The following is a 12281-nucleotide window of genomic DNA, read 5'->3' on the forward strand; positions in this document are numbered from 1 at the left end:
TTTATTATCTCAATCTTCCAGTAGAATGTAAGGCCCATGAAAGAGGACTTTTGTCTGTCTTACTGACCCCTGTGTCTTTATCTACTAGAATGGTACTTGGCATATACTAGAAACTCAATATATATTGGTGGAATCAACGCATGACTAAAACCATGAGTCAATAAGTGGTTGAAACCAAAACATACCAACAGCATCAGAGAGTCCATACACCCTTTGACCATAAGCATCTGTCTTGTCCCAGATGAAGGTGTATGCCAGGTTGGGAGAAGCCTGGAATGACTTCTGGAAGAGATGTCCCTCTACAGCTACCATCAGGTGAACCCTGATGAGGTTCAGGGGCACGGTTGACTGTGTCATGGTGATCTTCAGCAGGGACTTGTACCCCGCAGTCCTAGAGCTCAGATAGCGAAGCTTCACATTGGATCCAGGGAGCTCGATTTCTTCATGAAGAACCTGGAGGAGAAACACAAGGTAGACACACTCCATCAGACACACGCCTGCAGGTGAGCTACTGGCAGCCCCGATACTGCCTGTCTGCTGCCTCCTTCACTGAAGCCTCATAGCTTATGTGGGTGCAAGAACCACTTACCACTGCTGAGAAAGAAAGAAAGAAAGAAAAAAAACAACAACCAAACTTTATCCTACACCATAGGGTGAAGGGGCTGAGGTTATGATTTTTGGATTAATAATTATTCTTGGTCACTGTTGTGTTTCTTTTTAAAAACCACACTGTTGGCAAAAGATGTAAATAAGAACAGCAGGCTTTATTGCTAGCTGCATGCAAGGAGGCCACGAGAGGCTGTAATTATATGAACCTACAACTTCCACTGACAATCGGTATAAAGCAACAGGGAGGCAATAATGTAATATGCCCTCTGTCGTAACACCGATGTAGATCATTAAAGCGCCTCTTATCATGTATCTCTGTGACTAACAGGAATAAAAAGCAATTTGCAGGTGGGTTGCACATATGTATATTGTTTTTATTTTATTAAAAGCTCCAGTGACCGCCGAAGTCTTGAACGACTGTCTGCATACATCTGAAAGGTCCAGGAGGGATTTACACTTTCTTCTCCAGTGGCTACAAATTCTATTGTGTTCCAGTTTTTTGGTCCTTTCTTCTTAATATTAGTTTCTGGCCCACCCAGGAAGAGAGATGTGTTGGGAGGAAGTTGGCCAGTTGGTTTTGGTTAGGGAAGTGTTGAGAGTCCTACCCGGACACCTGCCATTCCTACCTGGGTCTCAGGCACGATGGGATTCTGCCCAGGGGCAGCACTGAAGAAGGTTTATGGCATTTTTCTAATCAACGTCTGCTCTGTTTCTGATATATTTGATAATGATTCGTAACTATATTCTTGTTTGTTCCTCAGGAGCTGAACAGAGGTGTACTATCAGTAAAGTAAAACAAAGCTAGCTCTTTCCCAATGAACAGAAAAGAAGGAGAAAAGTTTCCCACTTTTAAGCTTTATTCTCCCACTGGAATCTCAACCCTTTGAGGGCTGTGGTGCTCTCTGTCTTGTTCATTTCAGAATCCCCAACAACTAACATAGTGCCTGGATCACAGGGAAAACTCCATGAAAATATACTGACTTGCTGGCTGCACCCAGTTTTAATAACCTGTTGAGTAGTCATAAAATGAATGAACAAGGAGCATATGCATACAGGGGTAAATATCAGAGCATGTATAATGTAACTGTTTATTTATTAATTTGTTACTTTATATATGTGTTTATTGGGCATGCATGCTGCTGGGGATCCAGAAGAGTCAAATGTCTGAAGCAAAATTGCTCCTAGTTGGCATGATGGAATCAACATGAATGTTTGTAGCACACACCACTATACAACAGATTGTGGGATTCCTTGGAGCATTCCCAAACACGTCCTGTGACTTCCATGGCTTTGTAACCTGAAGAAGCTGAAGAGTCACTGATCCAGGAGGTTGCAAGGATGATCTGGGAAGTGGGTTTACACCATAAGTAGTCAGGAAGCAGCTTAGACGGCTGGGACAGCATGAGGAGGGGACAGACAGCAGACCAAGAACTCGGAAATGTCTTGTGTTGTTTCACAGGACTTTACTGGAATTGACTCAAGGATGTAGTTCTTTAAGGTCACTGGTTTCTAAGAATGAACAAGTGCCAAAATAGACCTGCACAGTACACATTTGTTATCCTAGGGCTTTAAAAATAATTAGATTTGGCTACAGAAAGGTATGCGTGCGATAGAAATTCATTGAATAATGAGGATTTGATGTGAAGCATAGACCCTTTCTTTGCATTTCAGAGGTGGGAACATGAGGGTAGAGCTACTGTGGGCTGGTCATTTTCGAAACTGCCTACAAGGCCACTTTAGGACATTAGAAAATAAGGCCAGACTCTTTACCAGAGAAAGGCAAGAGTCACAATTCTTACCTATTTGATATGTCCATGATTTTCCAGAGTCCAGTTTTATAGGAAAATGTGTTGCATCAGATTTACAGCAACAGTCCCCTTTTTCATTTGAATAGAATATAATTTTTTTTTTCAGCTCAGAGTGAATGACCGTTTTCCCCTTCCCACAGATTTCTTTTCTTCCTACCTTTTCCTTTAAATTTCTACTCTATGCCCAGTGGATTAAGAAAATGACAGAGCTTTCATCTTGGTGGGGGCCGAACAGGTATGTGTTTCCAATCAGAAGATAATGGGGAAAGGTTGCCTCCTTCACACAGCAGGTGACTGCTAAATGTATTTAATTAGACTTCTCTGATTACATCCCCCTCCCCCCCATGGTAGCGAAAACAACACAACTTCTAAAGCCACAGATGAAAACAGAAGGGGATCACCACAGGACACTATGTCATGTGGATTCTTGTCACCCTGCACTGCCTTTGATTTAAAATAGGAGTTACTTTCTAAGAGATACCTTCTCTTTTTCTTTCTAGAATCCACCTCCACCCCCAACACACACACAAAAGTACTTACCTGACATGGAAAAGGAGGGTAATGGCTGTCAGCAGCCCTGAGTAGGTTGGCCTTTCTATTTATTTACCTGTTTTGCATCCACACCTTAAAAAGCCTGCAATATCTTTGGGGGGATCCTCACTAGAGGTCTGGCCTGGTGGGCATTCCAGGCCACCAAGGGGGGAATCATGTGCCCAAGTCAATTGCACCGTCTGTCTCTTTGCATGCACTCTCAGTCCTGAGTAGGTACAAATCCCACAAAGCTACTTACGTGCCATCCTGGCGGGTGATGGTGTAGCCATATTTTGGGTACTTCACAAAAGACACGTTCACACCAACCAGGGGAGTCCCATCCGTAGTTACTACTTGGCCTCGGATAAGAGAAACCAAGCTGAGAGAGAAACAAAACACAGGTTTTGGAGCCACAGGCAGGAGAACAAAGAGTCTAGGGGGGTTGTTGAGCTCCCCTTCCCCACTACCCTTCAACTGGTCTTAAAACAGTCCTCCTCTGATCCCTAAGACAAGGAGAAGACCTTAAACATTAACTCTGGTTCCACACAATCACACCACAGAGAGATATGGGCTAAAGAAAGGTCTCAGTGCTTTGCTTTGCATGAGGAAGAAAACTAACAACATTTTGGCATGATTGCCACGGGTAGCATCTGCCACCACTTGGCTGGGCGCTGGGGTCTCCCGTGCACCTTCCTTCTACCCTTGGCCTTGCTCCATTTCGTGACATTATTTGACTTTTGTTTGGCCTGAGCTTGAGGCTTCCCCTCATCACTCACGTGTGCGCCTTGGCTTGGCACAGAGAGTATTATACTCAGGTGAGAGCTTCCCCATCTGGCTACTCATTTTCTTCTCTGGCTTTGGAGGAAAGCCAAAGTCTCACCTCAAGACTGGGATGTCAGAAGGGGTGAAGGGGAGCACACAGAAGTTTTTATGAGGCTGAGACATCCACATACATTGTTTTTTGCTTCCCCCTAAGAGCAAAATTTCTCACAATCCATAAGAGCCTAAGGAAAAGGGAACACTGGAGATCTATATCTATATCTATACCTGTATATTGTTTTCTGGTAGAAACATGTTAGATTCTGGATTCCATGTAACTACATATTTACCTTGTGTCAAATTCCTGCTATCTTGAGAGGGGAGATGGATAAAATTCTACCCAACTTTTTCCCAGCATCAAGCAAAGCTTCCCTCTCTCTAGACCATAGTAACTAAAACTTTCCCAAGAATGCCAGTTTCCAACCAGCTTTCTCTGGGAAATCCTGTAAAGCCATGGAGATGCCATAATATTCTATCCAAAGTCCACAGACGGAGAATGTACATGTCTCCTCTCACCTGAATTCTCTTGACTTCATGGAGAAATGAGACCATGAGAAACTTTGTTTTTGCTTGGAGCCCCCAGCTGAACAGACAGATCTGCAGCTATATTTTTGGCCTTGAAGACCCTGGACAATTTGGCGAAGGCAGAGAGGTTCTCAGGCTCCCAGTTTCCTGGACACACTGCCAATTTCTGCACCAGGTAATCAAACTGACCCATACTTTGCCAGAATCTTGTCAAAGTCTGTTTCACTTTTGGAATGCACTTACTTTTGCAATCCCGGGTGCCATGAAAACTGGAGGGACACTGTCTCTAAGCATCTCTCTTTTTATTAGTAATACCGCCAACTGCTCAACTCCAACCCTTTGATGATCTCAGGAGTGTTTAGACTGTTCCACTGACAGCTCTAATTGTCTGCTACTGGCTGTCTAACAAATAAATCCCATTTTTAGCTGGTTCCAACCACAGTGCTAGAGTCTTTTGAAAATGGAAAACTAATTTATGAAAATAATCCTTTTGTTCATTTCCATTTTCCTAAGATTTCTTTAAGGCCTTACCAGACACTATTTTAAAATCGATGACGTGTGTTGACGACCACAAGGTACACAGGGGTAGGGATGAGAAAACAATATTGAGACTACATTCCACTGTGGGGGTCTTCTCCTTCCTTCTTTATACAACTGCTATTTCTTTTAAATCATTTGTGTAGCAAAAGACTTTGCTGAGTGCAGTAGGAATAAAAGGACCTGGGTTGCCTGTGATTTCTACCCTCTATTTTTCTAATTCTTCATTGCTACTGGCTTTTTATCGTTTCCAGGCAGTCAATTTGCAGAAAAGATTCAGCTAAGACTTGCTATCAGTTCATTTCTATTTATGATTATTGATGTGTAACAATTATCACATTATCTAGATAGTGAGATCTGCTCTATAAATTATAGTGTTGGAGTCAAGGCATTTTAGTTATTTTTGTATGCCATTATCTACAGGAACGCCTTTTTAGAAGTCTTGAATTAAGTTCTTTTTTACTGCTAGCTTTGTCCTTCATTATGTGTCAGATGATAATGCACTGAAATTCACATGCTTACTGAACTTCAACCTATGTCTTGGAGTATGTTTTGTATTTCTGAATTATGTATCCACGCAGACATGCTGGAGAGGGCAGGCTCATTTGGGTGATGCTACTTATTGCTACATTCAAAGCTCCAGAAAGGCTTTCTCTAGGGCAACTTTCTTTTGCTGAAGTCTCTTGGGCTCGTACAGTCCACCAAATATCCTGGAGTCTCTGTATCCTGTCCCAAATATCCTGCTGTCTTATATCTTGGCTCTAGCTCAAGATGCCTTCTGGGGCCGAGCCCGTGGCGCACTTGGGAGAGCGCGGCGCTGGGAGCACAGCAGCGCTCCTGCCGCGGGTTCGGATCCTATATAGGGATGACCGGTGTGCTCACAGTGCTCACTGGCTGAGCGTGGTGCGGCCGGTCTCAAAAAGGACAAAAAAAAAAAGATGCCTTCTGGAAGTGGTAACTATTGGTGAGGAGGATAATATTAAATTAGAAGGAATAGGTGAAAAAAGAGTATAAAAAGGAGACTATCAGGAAATGACTAGATTGAGGGTAGAAATAATAAAATGTTAATTAGGAAGTGAATTGAAACAGAGGATGCATTTACAGTATAAGCAAACTGTATGCAAAACCCCACCGAAATGCTTATGGCTTAGTGCAAGCCCTGGTCATGACTCTCTGCAAGATGAATTATGTTCATAATTAAAAGGAAGCATACCTACAGAAACTGTCCCAGAACTCGGATTTAACAAGCAGAAAAAAATATATATTTATTTTTTTGTCCAGAGATTTGTGGTTCTTAAAATCTTTTGAGAGGCTCTTCCATTAAAATAAATGATAATATTACTGTGTGTAGTATATCATATTATTCTAATTTTACTAATCAAGAAAATGAAGTGTGTGAGTCCAGTGTGACACAGCTAGAAAGTGTCAGACTGAAATAGGAGAGAGTTTAGATTATTTTTTTCTTTTCTATTATTACTTCTTTTTCTATTTTGTTTTTAGTAAGACTAGAACAGAGAGAAGTTGAAGTTGTTGGCTTAAGGGGATCTTCTTAAGAACTTCCATAGTCAAAAGAGCTGCCAGGATGGGGGCTGTCCCACCTTCCAGAGGCTCTGGCCCAGTGACATCTCCTCCCCAAAGTCTAATGAGGGGAGCTCCAGGAGAATCACTTATACAGTTAGGGGCCTTTGTAACAAGTGAAGTCTGAATCTCCTTCCCTGGCTGGGAGCCTAGGTAAGCTGTATGCCTCTGGAGTTGCTCCTGAGCCCCTCTGAGTGAGGATAGAGAGAAATAAGAGAAAGATGGTGTTAGGGTGACTGTCAGAGGGGGCCATCCCACTCAAGTTCCCGGTGCCTAGAGGTTTTGTAAAAGAGGAGCCAACCAGCAGTCACTTCCCCAAGCAAGGGGCACAGAAATGTGGTGGGGCACCCTCAAGAAGACCATGCCAACCCTCCCCACATCATCAGATGCCATCAACATCTGGACCTGGAGTGGCCGGGGTTGAGAGCCATCCTGCGGCCTGGCCAGAAGAAGACCCCCGCCTCTCCTAACACTCCTCTCTACCCTCAGAATCAGAAACACTGCCTAGGAGAGGGAAGGGGGTGGCGTGGTGGGGAGGTGCCTCCACGCCAAACCTTCCTCTTGCTCTCTACTCCAGGCGCCCAGTTTTAACCTGCTGTAGGGCAAAGGAAAAGGCTGATTTGACCACAAACAAATCCTGAATTTGATCCCAAACCTCAAATTAGCAACTGAGAGCAAAAACAAACTTGAGAGAACGAGCGGACACAGCAGCACAGTGGCTCATACATGCACATAGTAGGTAACTAGGAGTTGCAATAGACGGGGTTGCTGTGAGGATTAGAGACAACCTACATGAAGTCTCTGGCTCATCCTAGGTGCTCAATAAATTCTCACAACTGGCATCATCTCGACTCTAAGGTACTATGGATGATAGGTTATGTCAGCAAGTTAATAATAGCTTTCAGAAATACTCTGTTGAATGAACTATTTCAGCAGTGCTCAAACAAAAGTCACTATCGGAGGCATTATACAAAGAGATTTAAAATGACAATTATGTCATAACATAATAGAGCATAAGAGTGATCTAAACAACAGGGAATCAATAGGTGTCTCCACCAGGTTCTGGGTTGGAGGTGGCCAAATCCTGCAGGGAGACCAGGACTCTCCTCTGCAGCTCCACCCAAAGTGAGGAAAGGGCCCTCCCTGAACCACAGGAGGGAGCTGCCTCCAGGGGGCAGTTTCCAGGCCAGCTGGGTCCACAGAAAAGTGGAGCACTGCCTCCCGCTCCAACAGGAAGGAAACCAGTAACTTGAGCGGCCTGCAAGAGCACCTACCTGCTATTGAAGGGGTTGTCTCCAGGAATGATGTGGGTGCTGTCTTTGCCTGCCAAGAGCTTGATGCGATCATAGAAGGACTTCACCGCGGGCCAGTCTGTCTGGCCCTGCTGAATGATGTCCAGGGGGTCCCGGGATCCCCGGCAGAGTAGGCTATTCTGACAGGCTGACTGCAGGCAGCAGTCAGGGTCCAGGCAATCCACCAGGCCATCTGGAAGGGCAGAAGCAGAGCCAGGGTCAGCGGATTTTAATGACACAAAGCTGCTTGGAGAAGCTAACACCTTTGTTACCAGCACAGGCAGGAGCAGTATCAAACCTTCCCAAGGGCCTGAGTTGGCAGGTGTCCCACAGCAAGCCTAGCATAATTCCAATCTATACACACTGGAAACAAAAGACAGAAGGGAAGTAACTGAAAATGTTGACACATGGTTATCCCCAGCTAGTAGATGAGTTATTTTCTCTTCGTTTTCCTTAATATACTTTTCCGGAATTTTTAATTTTTTTCCTACTGTGAGCAAGTAGTATGTGAGAGGTTGGAAATAAAAACAAATACTTTGCTTTCCAACAACACAGCACAAAAATTATCCATAGCCAGTACCCAGAAACCTGTGCTAATGGGTGTACAAGTAACCAAAATGCATGGGATTCCTAAAATCTCCCTTCAGTGCAGAAAATCATTCCATCCCTGCACCTCTAAGCCAGGGAGGGAACTGCTGACCAGTTGGAAAACCAGGCACTGTGAGTTTTACATTTTCCAGGAAATGTGGAGAAATGGCTTTGGCCTGTAACCAAAATGCATGGGATTCCTAAAATCTCCCTTCAGTGCAGAAAATCATTCCATCCCTGCACCTCTAAGCCAGGGAGGGAACTGCTGACCAGCTGGAAAACCAGGCACTGTGAGTTTTACATTTTCCAGGAAATGTGGAGAAATGGCTTTGGCCTGGGAAACAGGAAATCGAGCCATCGTTCACCCAAATGCTTCTGGTTCTTTCTTCCTGTGTGCCTGCAGAACTTCGAACATTCTGATTTTCTCGTCTAGATTCTTGCCCCTTCATCCTTTTCCTGGGCTGATTCCTATTCATTAATCTACCATTCAACAAATATTTGAATATTCTCCATGTGCTGAAAATTAAACAGTAAGCAAAAAACCATGGCGTCTGTCCTTAAGGAGCTGACAGAATAGTGGGGGAAACAGACATTGCCGACTCATCCTTTGAGACTCAGTTTAGGTGTGGCCACCTCCTCCAGGAAGCCTTCCTAGTGATGCCCCTCGCCAGGTTAGTGTCATGGACTGAATGTTCATGTTCCCCTAAAATTCATATCTTGAAATCCTAACACCCAAAGTGATGGTATCAGGAGGCAGGGTCTGTGGGAGGTAATGAAGTCATGAGGGTAGAGCCCTCATAAACGGGATTAGTGCCCTTATAAAAGAGACCCCAGAGAGCTCTCTAGCCCTCTTTCTGCCATGTAAGGACCCAAGGAGAAGACGGCTGTCTCTGAACTAGGAATCGGACCCTCACCAGACACTGGATCTGATCTTGGACTTCCGGGCCTCCAGAGCTATGACAAATAAATGCTTTTTGTTTAAGCCACCCTGACTATAATATATTTGTTATAGCAGTCTGAAGTAAGACATTTAGGTATTCCTGTTCTGTACATCCCTGAATCAGAGGTTCTCAAAGAATGGTTTGCATCAAAATCCTGTGGGGACAATTAAAGGCCCACCCCAGACATCCCCAGGGAGAGCCTCTAGGAGCAGATCCTGGAATCTGCATTTTAAGCATGATTCTCAGGTGATTCTAAGGCACAATAAATTTTAGAAACCATTGTTGTTAATGCCAGCTTTCTTGTACTGGAATTAATTATGTCTTTATGCTTGCTTCCTTCTCTGGAAAATGAGCTCTTTGAAGAGAACAGTGTCTTAGTAATTTCTATATTTATGCCTTGCTTATTGCAAAGCGTGGAATTGGGCACTCAGCAAATGTTTGTTGAATGAATACACGACTGTTTCCCATTCCCCACGTGTCTGTTAGGTCTGAGGACAGGAATGTTCAGGGCAGGTATGCTCTTTAGAATTTTCTATTAGAATGGATTAGTTGGCTAACCCTTATTTACTCTGCTGGGAATTGATTGAACACACAGTGGAGGATCTTGGAGAATAACTTGCTTGCACCTCTTGGATTTGATGGCAAGACGGTTTTTTTTTTTTTTTGGCCATAATTAGCATCATAGAAACATGCACTCAAACCCTGGGCTGTGTCTTGACAAACACTTGTACCAGAACGCTGAATCAGAGGCCTGGCTGTGTGCTTTAAATTTGCTACAATGTAATTTTTTGGCATTACCCTTTTTGTTTGGTCCTGCTAATGAAATTGAAATATATAATTTCACTAAAGTTCCACTATAATTTAGCAATTAATGTACAATTATTTTAATGCATTACTTTCTTTTTAGCAAACAAACAAATTAGGAGGTTGCATGTTTTGCTTGGCTTTAAATTACTAAAACTAGCCTCTCATTTTCCACATGGGCAAATGTTGCTTGCTTGCCTCGTAACGCATTTAGATTTACAAAATTTCCTAGAAATGCAGACACAGGAGGGTGAGCAGGCACACACACACTTTAAATTTAGAGACATTTGAAATTGAGACTCTGAACATCTCAGCCCAGTGTGCTAGCTGAATCAGATACTCCCCAGAGCCTAGTAAACCTCAGACTCCAGAAACAGAGCTGGAGAATTGTATCTCAGTAGCAGAATGACATTGAGGCATTGTTTCAGATCCACATTCAGATTGTCCAATCTGGACCTAAGGGCCACTGGCAGAATAAGAAAAAGAAAAGAAAAGGGAAAAAAATGCGTAGAATTGGCCTTGAACATCACCTTCCATGGACTGCCTTTATCAGACAGAAGGGATCTACCGCAGAATGGCTGCTTCGGATTTTAAAAATAACCCGCTGAGATGTTGGCAGTGCTTCATTCAGCAGCCACAGAAACTTCTCCACTGAGAAGAAACCCACTGTTGTCAGCACTATAGATTTCTTTAAGGTCACTGGCCTCTTCCCATTAGGAGTTCCATCCATCTCTGGTGGCCTTTCCGTCCTGAAGCTGGGAGAGTTTTTCCTCCCCCTCCAACCCATTTACTACCCACTCCATATAAACAGCTTGAGGACCTCTTTGGGCTCGAATAATTATTTAAGACAGTTTTCCTATTAAGCGCTGAACACTTTCCTCTCCCACCCCCTCCAGCCTGCCACTCTTTCTGGGCTTATGACTGCTTCAAAACTGTGAACCTCCCACTTCCCCACTGTTTTGTCGATTCTGGGCTTTTTATTTCAAAGGCCTGTCTGCCAAGGAGATGTCCGAAACACATCAGCAATAGTAGATGACAAATGCTAAAACAGAGAAAAAAAAGGATATAAATTATTTTCCCCCACATATTTACATTTACCTGCTCCAGAGAATGTGCATCTGGGGTTCTATCCGTTATTAAGTGTGAGCTTACGTTATGCCTGTAATGACCTCATCATGCTGCGTGATTATGGGCTGCTGCCGTCGGACACTTGCAGATGACACTGCGAACTTTAAATTGGCACTCCAATCTCTCAGTGGCCTGTCAGTCATGAGAATGGCATCTTTATGCCAGCAAGCCCCTTGGATGGAGTCTGACATTGCAATCTTCAGTAAATTACCCTGTCACTGACAATCTTGCAGTTATCTTGCAAACAATCAAGCAGGCAATCAAACGGTTCTGAATTGCTGGTTCAGGACCTGCGAGGCGGCCAATGACTCCATTCAACAGCAGCAGGAAAGCGGCACAGCCCTTCTATGACACTGGATGATTTATTTATTTATCTCCCTATTTATTTGTTTTTTGTGTCGGCTTTTTCCTGGGGAGGGTGGTGAGGGTGGTGGGAGACATCTGCAGAGTCCTTGAAAAGGGCTCAGTTCTGACTCGGCACTTATGGGAAAGTGACGTAGGCCTTCCCAGTTGGGCCCACGGCAGTGGCACCTCATCTTATTTCACTCTGTGAACCATGGCCAAGGAGAATCATCTAGGTGCTTTCTGTCAGAATGGATGCTAAATCACGGCTCTGGCTGTATTCTACACATATACGTTGTACGGTAATTATAACAGCAATTTCAGAGAAATGTAGACGTGGAGAAACTTTCTGGGAAAAATGTGTGAAGCATTTTTTTTTATTGCTTTTGATAAAAAATCAGAGAGAAACTTCCGTAACAGTTCTGGCAACATGAAGCAGAAACCAGGTTAATTAATGCTGAATAGAATCTTTTGGATTGGAAGTCCTAAGATAAAAAGCCAAAAAATCTTCATAGCATCAGAGGTAAGGGCCTGGCATTTGGAATCAGATGAATTTGGGTTTGAAACTCATCTCCCCTAGATCCTGGCTGTTTGAGCCTGAAAACATAATCAATCTTGCTGAGACTCAGTTTCCTTGCCTTTAAAACTGAGTTATAATAGTGGATATGCCATAAGGTTATGTGATAGGAAACAGATGAATTGATAGATACATATAAGATCAGTCTGGCATATAGCATGTGTTCAATGTACTAAAGGTATTACTATAACCAGAAACTCCC

At 43.5% G+C, this 12281-nt stretch overlaps 1 protein-coding gene across 1 annotated transcript in view; it reads right to left on the reverse strand.

Moving 5' to 3' along the window:
- TENM2 (teneurin transmembrane protein 2) overlaps positions 1–12281 on the reverse strand; it is a gene marked incomplete at its 5' end in the record, with an annotated part of 173606 nt that overhangs the window by 57701 nt on the left and 103624 nt on the right. Inside the window, 4 exons of the mRNA XM_008572405.1 lie at positions 186–453; positions 1236–1287; positions 3208–3327; positions 7682–7892. Coding sequence (XP_008570627.1) covers positions 186–453; positions 1236–1287; positions 3208–3327; positions 7682–7892 — 651 coding nt within the window. The remainder of the gene's footprint in view (positions 1–185; positions 454–1235; positions 1288–3207; positions 3328–7681; positions 7893–12281) is intronic.

Source organism: Galeopterus variegatus, unplaced genomic scaffold (assembly GCF_000696425.1).
Source record: "Galeopterus variegatus unplaced genomic scaffold, G_variegatus-3.0.2 Scaffold780, whole genome shotgun sequence".
NCBI lineage: Eukaryota > Metazoa > Chordata > Mammalia > Dermoptera > Cynocephalidae > Galeopterus > Galeopterus variegatus.